Genomic DNA, 12,490 nt, shown 5'->3' with positions numbered 1-12,490 from the left:
AGATATGTCCCAAGCCCTTTTTCATTTTTTTTTTAATTTTTAACTTTAAATGTTTTTTTTTTATTAATGCATTCTAGTTATTCATAATAGTGGGGTTCATTTTGACATATTCACACATGCATATAACATAATTTGCTCTATTTCAAACCCTAGTATTTTCCCCTAACCCTTCTCTCCTCCTTCCCCTTGATTTCCTTCCTCTACTCTGTTGGTCTTTCTTCCATTAATTTATTGTTTTTTTTTTTTTTAAATTGGTGCATTATAGATATACATAAAAGTAGAGTGGAATTTTTGTGATGTATTTATAATGCACATAACATATTTTGATCTTTTTTTTTTTTTTTGGTTTTCCTCTCCTTTCCCATCCCTACTTTAGCCCCCTTTATTCCCCTTTCTTTACTGTTCTGTTTTCATATCCCCCACTTTCCCCACCCCCCTCTTGTTTTTGAATTTCTCATTTCTCCCTAATTTCTGCATATGAGAGAAAACATTGAATCTTGATTTTTTTGAATCTGTCTTATTTCACGTAGCATAATGTTCTCCAGTTCATCCATTTGTAAGTAAATGACATAATTTCGTTCTTCTTTATGGCTGAGTAACATTCCATTGCGCGTATACACTACATTTAAAATTGTTCATGGACCTTTATTTTATCTATTTATTTATATGTGGTGCTCAGAATTGAACTCAGTCCTTCACACATGCTAGGCAAGTGGTCTACCACTGAGCCACAACCCCAGACCCCTATACGTCGCATTTTCTTGATCCATTTATCTGTTGTTAGGCACCTGGACTGGGTTCATTACTTGCTTAATTTGGATCATGGTGCTAAAGACAACACCCAGCCCTTTAAAAAATTTTTTTTTAAAAAACAGTTTCAAAGAGTTGCCTATGCTGGCCTCTTAACTGGCCATCATCCTGTCTCGGATTACAGGCATGTCCAGCCACACCCAGATTATTTATTTGTTCTTTAAATAGTTATTGAATTCCTGGTAAAGGGCAGCAGTAAGCAAAATTATGCCATTCCCCTCGAAAAGTTTATTTTCTGGTTAGGGGAAAGGGCAATAAACAAAAAAAGAGGAACAGTAATTGAGAATTTGTATGAACCAGTCATGTTGGTTAACTCTGTGTCCTCCTCAGAGTACTCTGTGCAGGTGAGTGCTGTTCTGCTCCTTCTGCAGCCTAGCCAGTGGGCTCTGTGCTTTCACATACCAGGCTGCTTGACTCTCTATTAAAACACTGCCTGATCTGCTTATTTCTAAATAATAAACACATATTATTGATAATGAGTGTGATGAAGAGCACACTCATTATCAATAATATGTGTTTATTGATGATGATGATGATAATAATAATAATAATAATAATAATATCAATAAAAGCTGCAAGGGAAGCCATTTGGAGGGCTCCTGGATGCCTGGGTGTAAGTGTTCGTTAGCATTATGACTTAAGTGGGATTCCCTCATAATGGGGGGTGAAGGAAGGCCACATCATGAGCCACATAGCTATCCATCCAGAGGGAGGGTATTCCAAGTCAAGGGAACAGAAAAAGCAAAGGCCCCAAGGTTGATGTAGCTTTGTCAAAGGTGGAAGAGAAGCCAGGAAGCCAGGTGGGAACTGTCCCTGTCTCTAGGAGGGTGGGGAGGGGAGCAGCCAGGAGCAGCATCCCTGAGGGCCTTGCAGGTCAGGGTAAGACCTTTGATTTTACTGAAGAGAGGGGAAATGGTCCAAGAATTTTTGAGCAGAAAAAAACATGATAAAAAGAATCACTCTGAATGTAGGGCAGAGTCTAGGGCACGGTCCACAGACAGCTGCCTGCTGGCCAGATTGCTGTCTGCTTCGGTGTAGCCGACAAGCTAAGAGTGCTGTGTACATTTGTGAATGGTTGGGAAAAAATGAATAATAATATTTGGTGTTCCAGGAAAAGTATATGAAACTCAAATTTTTGTGTCCATTTTCATTTCAGTGTTATTGGAATTGAGCCGCCCTTGTTACTTTGTGTATGTCCAAAGCTGCCTTTGAGTAGCCTTAGCTGAGCTGAGTCCTTTTAACAGACCACATGGCCTGCCTCTGGCCCTTTTCAGAAAAAGTTACTGTTCCCTGTCTTAGGGGGATGGAGTGGAAACAGAGGAGACCAGAGTAGTCATGGCAGAAGTGAATGGTGGTCTGAACAGGCAGTAAGAAGTGAACAGATGCAGGACCTGTTTCACAGCAAAAGCAGATGTACTGTGTTCACAAGGGAAGATTCCGGGTGATGTGTGAGTGCGGCACTGAGTTACTGGAGAGTGCACTTGCTCTTTTGGGGGTTGGGAAGACTGTGGGAGTGACAGGTTGGGGAGGAGGGTGAGCAAGAGGCCAGAGTTGTATTTTGGATATGTTGACTTTATGGTGCCAAGTGGAGGTGTTGGGTGTCAGTCACTTGTGAGTCCAACTCTGAGGAGAGGCTGAGGCTCGAAGTAGGTATTGGAATGTTTTCACATATTGCAGGAAGGCTTCCAAGCTGTGGGAGGGTGGAAATCCTGTAGGGAGCACACTTGGAGGGCAAGTCCAAACCTGGAACCCTGGGGTGCCCAGCATTAAGGGTAAGGAAGCAGACAATGAGAGGGAGCAGCCAGAGAGCACACTTGAGCAGATTGGGGTGTCCTGAAAGCACAGTATGGTTCTCTGTGTCGCATGCTGCTCAAGGTCAAGCAAGATGCCAACTAAAGATTCACCGTGAATTAGGCAGTGTGGAAGTCACTCGTGGCTCTGATAAGAGCTGCCTGAGTGACGTGGTAAGACAGAAACCTGAAACCAGCTGGGTTAATGAAAGTGGGAGGACAGGCAGTAGAGCTGGTGTGTAGGAGACTGTCTCCTAAAGCCTGATTGCAGGCCAGAAAGGGGCAAGAGTGGGATTTAACCTGAGATTAGGATTTTGCCAGTTGAGGTCAGTGGAGGAAAGGGTGTGAGGGAACTGAGTAGGAGAGTCCATATGATAGTGGAGAGTCCATATGACAGTGGATTGTGTAATTGATGCCAGGCAAGGAGCAGGATGCAGGGAGGAGATGAGGGACAGCAAGAGGTTGTCGGGGTCAGCAGATTCAAGGAGTTGTTGGATTTGGGGTGGTCAAGAGTCGTGTGCTTGAAATTGTCATCGTGGAGGGTGCAGTTGTGGTTACATCTAGATCTAAGGCAGTATTGTTCAAAAGCAATGTCAGGGGAGCCATGTATAACTTTCCATGTTCCAATAGCCGTATTTTTAAAAAGTAAGGAGAAAGAAACACGATAAATTTTAATATTTCATTATATTTAACCTGTTACATCTCAAATATGTGAACATGTGAACTGTGTACAAATTATTGCAATGTATCAATTTTTTTTGTAAGTCTTTGCAATTGGTGTGTATTTTATATTTCTAGCACACCTTACTTTAGACTGGGCACATTTCAGGTGCTCAGAGGTCACAAGTGGCTCATGGCTGCCATACTGCAGAGCATAGGTCTTGGGAATCACTGTGGAAGTATAGTCCAAGGTTATTGGAGGGTGGGTTTAAGGAACAGAGAAGCCAAGGTTCATGAAGGATTATGTGGATCTAAGCCACTTGGGATTCCTTACAGAGTGGGGCCGCGGGGGTTAGGAGGCTGAGTGCTTTAATCTGCCACCCATCAAATGAGTCTCAGCATCTGTGGGACTCTGAGGGACTGCTCTTGCCTCATCTTAAGTCCAGAAATTATGGGTATGGGGCATGCTTTCAGACTCACAATAAAATATCAGAAACATGGGCCATAATATTGAGAGGATCTTTTCAAAATGGCAGCTTCCCGTCAGGGTTCACTCTCATTCAGAAGGCATTTCTTTGAGCCACTAATGAAGATGTTACCCATGTGAAGAACTCATTCCAGCCCATTTTTTTTTCCTCAAGAAAAAAATATCCGTTAGATTTTTGTCTTTTATTTTGACATAAATCTTTAGATGCTGATCTTTATTTTGGCATAATCCTCAAATCCCTCAAATTCTGTTTGTAATACTTAGCTCAACAATCTTAAACACGCTTGAATCCCTGCAGAAGCCGACATTTAGGAGTTTCAAGGCAGTCCACATGATACGGACAGCAGCATGCAGCCTGGCTTCCCTCTCTGCCTCCTTTTGATAGGGTACATGTGGTAATATATTTTATATATACATGCATATCTATGTGTGTGTGTGTGTGTGTGTGTGTGTGTGTGTGTGTGTGTAAATATTGGCTTTGATCCACAATGAGTCTTTAAAGATCAATAAAAATGGATGATGTCAGGAAGCTGTTTTTGGCCTTATAGGCCAGGAAAAAGGAAAATGTTTTGAAAGGGTAGACAGGAACACTTCCACAGCTCAGTTGCTATTACTACTTTTCATATTTAAAGTTAACACAAGCTGCTCATCTGAATCCCAATGGAAAAGGTGAATGGATATTCCAGTTCTGTACCTTTATCAAATTCAAATGTACCTTAGATTCCTTTCAGTTTGTTTCTTGTAGTATTAGGATTAACAACAGCAACAACAAAAATCCTCCCAGCTCAGATATTTAGGAAGAAGAACCCATTTTGAATCTGTGTTTATGTGCCCCCTGTTCTCAGAGGCTATGTGTGTTGAAGGAGCAGTTGTTCATTTTGTAGGCTCCAGTGTCAGGGAATGAGGGATCTAAGTGGTCCCAAGCACCTAGGCTTTGGTAATCTCAGAGCAGGGTGAGAGTCTGCTGGGTCAGAACTGTCTTCCCTCTGGGTGTGGTGCCTCCTCTCTGCACTGTAGTGTTCCCTGAAAGCAAGCCCAGGAAACGCCACTTAGTAACGAGGAAAGCTTTCTCCTTATGTGAGTTTTCTAATTAAAATGTTTTCCATCTGATGGGGAAGTGTGTGAATATCAAGAACTGGAAATTAAGTAAGAAATTAAAAGAACATTAATGGCTTCTTTGCAATTTGTTTTGAGGTTTTCCTCACTAAGTGGTATTTTGCTTACAAAGTCACCCTTTCACACATAAATCTTTATGACAAATGGACTGGAATATATCCCAGCAAAAGAAGAGCTATGGTGTCATGTGTAAATTATATCACACATTTGTGAAAGAGAACCCAAAGCATTCACTTTTTAAAAAAGCATTGTTAGTGCAGTTACTTAATTGGTGTATACAAAATTATAGTTTATTTGAAAGTGAAGGTTGGTTTGTCTAGAGGACTGGAAGAATAAGTGTTCTGACATTTGTTCATTGTTTGAATTTACACTCCAAACACCAGAATGCTCAATAAATCCAAAGTGTGATTTACTGACTCTTTAAAAAGTTCACTGCTGAAACTTTATCCATCACAACCAGTGTCCCTTCACCCCAGGCATGTTTGGTCTGCAGTAGGCAGGTACCTGCCCCTCCTGGTCCTTGGGCCTCAGGGAGTGCATCGCATGCCACACTGGCAGTTTTGTTTGTCATTATCTGGATTTGTGTCTACTAGTAAAGTCTTCATTAAGCTGCAGCTTCTACCTCTGGGTGGAGAAGTAGGTGGAAACAGGGAACTGTCAAACTCTGTAGCCCTTCCGGGCCTACCTCAAAGTGCCCCCACCCACAGCCTCTCACCTGCCTCTTCTCTCTTTCCTAGACCTCAGGGTACTGCATGTTCTGTCTGCTGTGCTTTCAGATTCCTTCTCTGGTCCAGCCCTTCCTCCCTACTTCCATTTATTCTGGTGGACAGCCTTTAGGGGCCAGCCCAGATGCCACTTCTTCATGCACCCTTTCTTGGGCTCCATTTTGCATAGTCCGTCCTTTGGTTCATTCTTCTCCTTCCCATATCCCCTGTGAGGACTGTCACCATGAAAAAGTCATGGTCTCTTTATTGGTGTCTTTAATCTACTAAATTGGGAGCTCTTTGGGAGCAGGTGCTGGGCCTCCCTTATTTCTGTTTCCCTAGAACCCAGCCCAGCATCTGCACATGGTTGTGAGTGAATGAATTTGGGTGGATGGGTGGGGGAGTGATGGTGGGGTAATGTACCTTCAAGTCAAAAAGGTAAACTTGATTCCTGTTTTGGAGAAAGAGAAGAATAAATACTGTTTTTGTTTATACAGGTCTTAAAATTTTGGTAGCAGAGAGCAATGGAAAACAAGTCAGAAGCTGCTGTCTGATTCCAGAGATGGTCACATTTTATGCAAAAAGAAAAAAGTAATTTACATTTGATCACCTTGAGATCTTCAATTTGTCATTGTGATATCTTAAGTAACTAATGATTAAGTGAAATAAATCTTGGGAAAATAGATCAAAAATGGAATGAGGACTTTGCATTGTAAGAAACCCACAACTCTTTTCTTTTCACAACATGACCTTTTTAAAAAGTACCTTATTGCAGGCTTGTGAAGGTGGCTGGCCTCTGAGCACTGGGCACATGCCTGAAAGTAGTAGGCCTTTTTTATTTACCTTGATCCGCTGGAATTAAACAGTCATGCTTATGTTCAGTTAGTTTGAGGTTTGGTTGGAATTCAGTTCCAAATTGGGGAAAGAAATGAGCATCCAGCCCCTCTTCCTCATATTGTCCAACTTGCCTTATGAGACTCATATGCACAGTATTCCCTGTTTGAACTGAAGTCACTCACTTGACTCTGTCCCTGCAGTAGTCCCTAAGGAAGGTAAACGAACAGATATCTTGAGATTTCCTTCTGTATCAGTAGTTAGTTTTGATAGTTTCAAGGCTACTGTGGAATTCACCTGTAGTCTGTTAGGACCTTACCTTACTTAGGAACATTAGTCCTTTTATTCACGCACCCTCCAGTATCCCTTTGGAATGCTGTGTTTTTCTAACCCATGAAACTGGTCTAGAAAGTACAGTAGCAAGTGCTGGGAATTGAAGTCCACCTTCCTAGTGCTGTGCTTCACAAATAGTCTCTAGCTGGGGGCCTCTCAGAGCATGGTGTTCTGTTATATCAATATGTACTTAGACATGCTAATCTGAATTAGAGAGCCGATATACATAATGACTCCCCTGGGATGCTGTATTAGAAAAAAAAACAAAACAAAAACTGAAGTAGTTTGCTGAATATGCATAGTAAGCTAAAAAATAAAATTCTTCTAAAATGAGCGTTATTGAATCTGGACCTTGATCATCTTTGAACCTCTAATTTTTAATTTGATCCTTTAAAAAAGTTTTATAGGTTCTTGAAGACAAAATCTACAACTCTTAATAAAAGTTATGCTGTAGTGATTGCCTAAAGACTGTACAAAGCCCAATTTTGAGGTATTGTTGCTCCATGTATACACAGCATGTGTGGGGTAGATGTATATACATGTACATGTACATGCATACACATACCAACTATATGTGCTTAATCTATGCTGTAGTTTGCCTTTATTCAGATTTCTCCTCTCTCTGCCTCTAGAAATGGGGCAAATTTTCTTCAGTTAGAAACAGAAATAGAAGCGGCGGCCTTGACCCATTTTACACCTGTTTATTTCAGGCTCTCACCACACACTTGTTCATGGGCACAGCAAGAAGAGGGATCCACAGAGCTGGAGCCGTGAGGTCTGACACATTGGGGTGAAGCTGGCAAAATTCGTAGGGAGAGCTTTACCATCCTGCCAGCTCCATATCTGGCCTCAAGACAGTTCTATTAGTGAATTAATTGTACTCAAAACCTCAAATTCATTTGAACTGAATGTTACTAAAAATGAAATAGATCAAAGTGACCTCCTCTTGCCTCATCCAGAGTGATTGTGAAGGAGCCCGTGGCCTCATTTATCTCTGGAGAGCAGGTCTCCACCTGTGTGCCTCCTGGTCCTGGGGTTCTTCGTGCTCGTCCCTGATGCTACTCTGCCTGCAGTCCCTCAGCAGGCTTCCATTTCTTACTGGCACTTCCCTTCCCTGGAATCTCTTTATGTTGATTACTGTTTGTCTCCCACAAGAATGGAAGCTCCATGAGAGCAGGGTCTCTGTCTTGTTCCATGTCCCAGTGCATAGGATAGTGCCTGGCACAGTGGAGTTTCAATAAACGCTATTGAATGAACTAGTGGGTCACTAGCCTTGTGTCCTTTCTCAATCTTTCCCTTTTACTTGCTGTTTATATATGACATGCCTTTTAAAGTCATAAAGCAGTGAAAAATTGGGATCAAGTGTAAAAATTTTGTTGTGATTGAAATAACTGTTGACCTAGTTCAGGGTAGAACAGGAAACCCAGAGTGTATGAGGACTTAGGAATTACAACCTGTGTGTTATGGTATCCATGCCTCCTGGATCGAAGGTATAGATGGGTGGAAATAGGAGTCAGCTCTCTGGAATATTGTAACATCGACACCAGGGAGAGTTGGAAGAAACAATTGAGGAAGGGGATCAGGGAAGCAGAAAATAGACAAATACTGAATGATTTTCTTAATATTTAATAATTAATAAATGTTGGCATCAAATAAACAAGGTAAATCAAAATATTTTCTAGATCAAATGGGCATTAACAAAGATACACAGGGAACTTGAGGTGATGCCAGTCATGTGCCACATGACGATGTCTGGTTGTCAGTGGACTGTGTGCACGACGGTGGTCCCATAAGATCACATGGCATCGCAACGTCATTGTCATCTCAGTTCATGTAAGTACATGTGGTGATGTCCCCATCCCATGATGACAGGAATCACCAGTATTGCATTTCTCAGAATTTGTGTTGGAGCGTGTGGCTGTGTTAAGATGATACTAACATAAGTGCTTTTGTTCCAGATGGCCTTCACGGATGCCCTAGTCTCGTCCTCTTTACTCCTTGTATGTTGACATAGGCCAGAAACTGATACTGTTCTTGTAAATTTTTGAGAAGTTTTCTTTATTATTATTTTTTAAAACAAAGAACAAAAACCAAGGAGACAGTATTCTGTGATGTAGGCTGTTATCTCAAGGTGAGTTTATTTGTAGCACTAACTTGTGATAAATTGTTTAAAGAACTAACACTTCTTTTCAGATTGAGTATATTTTAATCTGTCAGATTTTGTTTATTTCAGCGTAAACTTGGGTTGTTATACACTGTGAAGGAATCAACTAAAGCAAGGACCAAGGTTCAATTTATGCTGGAATTTTATTTCATGCAGAGAATCGACCAATATTTCTGATCAAATCAGTAAATATGATTCAGTTTCATTAAATAAAGTATGAAAAGCAAAGACCAGATTTTTATGTACCTCAAAGCAAAAGAGAAAAGAAAACCCTCTTGGAGTGTGACACATTTTCATTAGACTTAAATGTTGAGTTATTTTGATTATATAATCCTACCCTCCCATGGAAGTGTAAGGAGTGTGAATTCTGGGGTGAAGATGTAATCACAAGAAATGGTTAATGAGGCAGAACACACAAGTCTGTATTTATAGTTTTGTGGACAAATTAATCATCAACAGAAGATACAAATGCAAAAAAGAATTCTCGATTGCATTCAAGAAGTGCAAGGTTGAACTTTCGGAACTAAGACAAAATTTTAAACCTTCTCAGGGGTGCGTTATTAAGTAAGTTAATGTGCTTGGAACAGGAACCTAGTATGTAATGATCACTCATAAAATTTGCTGTTTATTCTTAGATGAATTCTAGTACAGGAGATGAAAGCATGTTTAAACTGTACTTAATAAACTGTACTGTGGTTGGGTATGGGCGAGTGTCCACTTCTAATCAAAGCAAGTACAGCTTCTCGAAGCAAAGCTCATAGCAAAAACTCTTCCTCGTATTTTGTATGTGTGTGTGTGTGTGTGTGTGTGCGCGCGCGCGCGCACGTGTGCACACACATGTAAAACATGCTGGGGCAGGCTGTGCAGATGATGCTCCTGTGGCAAGAGCTACAGCAGCTGCTGCTCCACTTTCAGTTTCATTCTCAAGAGTTGTTCTGATTAATCTGAAGTTTTGATTAACTTATGTTTTTCATATATCCTGCAGCTGCATGTGTGTACCTTTAAGTTTTGTGGAATTAAATAAAATTTTATGACCAGTGACTCTTTAAAGCCACTGTCCAAAGTTGCATACAAAACACTTCATAGGTTTGAAGTCTAGTTTTCATTGAGCATTCCTGCCGTTTAAAGTATGTGACATAAGCTTTTAAAGAGCGATTCCATGAGTTAGTGCCCTCTGGTGGCACACAGAGGACATCAAGCACAGAGGGACTGTGACCCAAGAACCTTAAGATAGCTCTTCTAAATTAGACTGCTTTTTTGTTAGTTCTGGTAGTTTTTCATTTGGGTAGAGTTTGAAAATCCCCTGGTAGTTGGTTGATGCCTTCCTGTCATCATATCTTTTTTTGTGTGTTTGGTGCTTATCAGTTTCTTACTCTGTTAAACTCTGGTCCTGGAGTTGACTTGCTAGTAACCCAGCGATGTTAGCAGTGTAGGTTGTGAATAGAAATCCAGGTGAGGGGGTTTTTGGGTGGGTTTGCTATAAAAAGGTACATGCCAGCATTCAGATTTCCCAGAACCAGAGCATCCATTTTTAGATGCATCTCTTATCTCCCCTTTAAAAGGGAGACCATGTCACTTCACTTCCTGGATTAAGGAGGGAGCCTTTCTGATGGCCTTGGGGTGCCTAGGACACAGCTTGAGATGAGCCCATTGGAGGACTGGTCTTTGGTGGTCCTCACTCACATTTTGGCCTTCCTGGGGCTCATCTTTCCCACAGAGGCCTTTGATAGAGTCATGCAGGCCAGGAACTGAATCCTGCCTCCACCACTGAGAAGTTGTGGGGCCCTGGGGCAGCTACTGTGTCTTGTGTGGGTTTTGTTAGCTGTGAAATAGAGGTGACTTTTAACCTGTGTTTCAAATCGATGTGAAGAGACACCTGTGAGGGTGAGGTGAGGTGCTGTGTGTTTAAGAACTCTTTGTGGACCTTTGCCAATTGCTGCTGAGGATGTTTCTTTCTCTCTCTCTTTTTTTTTTAAATATTTTTTTAGATGTAGATAGACAATATCTTTTTTTTTTTTTTTTTTTTTTAATGGTGCTGCGGATCAAACCCAGTGCCTCACGCATGGGAGACAAGCGCTCTATCACTGAGCTGCAACCCAGCCCCATTTTCCTTCTCTTCTTTAAAGGCAACTACTCTGCCCTTTTTAAACTTAAAAGGTCATTTAAAACAAATAAACTTTATTTTGGATCAACTTCATTTTACAGCAAAGTTACAGAGACGGTATGGAGTGTTCATACACCCTTGCCTCATTTCTCCTGCAGGCCCCACTTTTATCCTGTTGAGTTTTCCTGATAGTTTTCTCTGAGATCTCTGTGAAGTTGGGTCACATCTGGTTTAAGTGCCAGCTAACACCTTGCTGAGACTGAGATGTTTGCTTTGAATCCTTGGTGTCCATTATTGATGTGGCGTTTGCTTCCTTCTCTTTTACCTTGCTTGTGTCTGTGACTATTTGACATTAGAACAGTCTTGTGTGATTTTCCAGGATCTTAATGCCTAAGTATTTCCCCTTCTGTGCAGTTAATGAGCTGTGCAACCTAAGGAAAGATGGGTAATCAGTTTCCATCAGTATTTCAGCTGGGCATTTTTTCAGTCTCATAGCTACTTGTCACATAGCTTCGAGGTGAAGGCAAAAGCACATGGATCTTCAAAACTGAATAAACAGCAGAATTATCTTTAGAAATGGGAAACTTACCTCCCAAATGAAAGTCCATTAGCTAGTTTTAATGCATAAATAATCTGTAATTAGCATTATTAAATGAAAAAAATACTTGAGACACTCAATATTTTACATGTTTTAGCAACCTAAGAAAATGTCACAACTTCTTGACAGGGTTTCTTGACAGTCCTGGGAGGATAGACAGGGAGAGCTCAGTCCCTTTTCATGAATGCAGGTGAAGTAAGGGAGGCCAAGGGGTGACCTGATCGGGGCCACACAGCAAGTTAAGTGAGTCATTCTCCAAACACAGCCTGAGCATGTTCAGCCCGTGCCTCCCCACAGCACTCCTGCAACTGTGGAGTGTTGGGAAGGCTGTTGGTCCACACTTAGTTCACTAAACTCAATTTTAGTGATATTACTTAAGCTATTAATATGTATAGTAATGCTTTAATACCTCATAGACAATTTCCATTTTTTTTTTTTTTAGAACTTTACTGAAATCAGCATTGTTGGTCCTGAGTTAACAGAATCTCATTGTTCTATGCAGAACTTCAGAGGAAACCTGTGTTTTATATTCAGTTTTTTTTTTTTTTTTTTTTGTGTGTGTGTGTGTGTATATGTATGGCTGTGACCAAAAGACCTGATAAGAACAACATAGAGAAGAGAAAATTTATTTAGGGCTCATGGTTTTGGAGGGCTCAGTCCATAGATGGCCAACTCTGCAGCTCTGGGTTCCAGGTGAGGTGACCATCATGGCGGAAGGGTGTGTCAGAAGAAAGTAGCTCAGGATATGGCAATCAGGAAATAGTTCCACTATTTAAACCCCAAAGGCACACCCCATCTGCCTATGTATAGTCACTGTCCGTTTGATCCATGTCAGTGGATTAATGTACTGCTTAGATTAAGGCTCTCATAACCCAGTTGTTTTACCTCTG

General features: G+C 41.1%; 1 protein-coding gene and 1 long non-coding RNA gene across 11 annotated transcripts in view; both read left to right on the top strand.

The window, feature by feature from the left end:
* The window catches only part of Camta1 (calmodulin binding transcription activator 1), a 762,517-nt gene that overhangs the window by 78,377 nt on the left and 671,650 nt on the right, over positions 1-12,490 (top strand). For 5 of the 10 annotated variants that reach the window (XR_013091865.1, XR_013091866.1, XR_013091863.1 and 2 more), the window contains one exon: positions 6,065-7,990. The exons of 2 other annotated variants lie outside the window; for them this stretch is intronic. Coding sequence is in view for 1 of the 8 variants with exons in the window: in XM_076861380.1 (XP_076717495.1) it covers positions 6,065-6,082 (18 nt within the window). In the remaining 7 variants the exon portion in view is untranslated. Of the gene's footprint in view, positions 1-4,045; positions 4,134-6,064; positions 7,991-8,416; positions 8,491-12,490 lie in introns of those variants that run through there. 3 more of the 10 variants (XR_013091862.1, XR_013091861.1, XR_013091867.1) reach the window with 3 other exon arrangements.
* LOC143403350 (uncharacterized) lies at positions 8,497-9,035 on the top strand. Its single transcript, XR_013091869.1, has 3 exons — positions 8,497-8,567; positions 8,693-8,865; positions 8,968-9,035. It is a non-coding gene; the product is annotated as an uncharacterized LOC143403350 (long non-coding RNA).

This window comes from Callospermophilus lateralis, chromosome 7 (genome assembly GCF_048772815.1).
Source record: "Callospermophilus lateralis isolate mCalLat2 chromosome 7, mCalLat2.hap1, whole genome shotgun sequence".
Lineage (NCBI taxonomy): Eukaryota > Metazoa > Chordata > Mammalia > Rodentia > Sciuridae > Callospermophilus > Callospermophilus lateralis.
The sequence above is the reverse complement of the archived record's forward strand: the minus strand, read 5'-3'. Positions and strand labels throughout refer to the sequence as shown.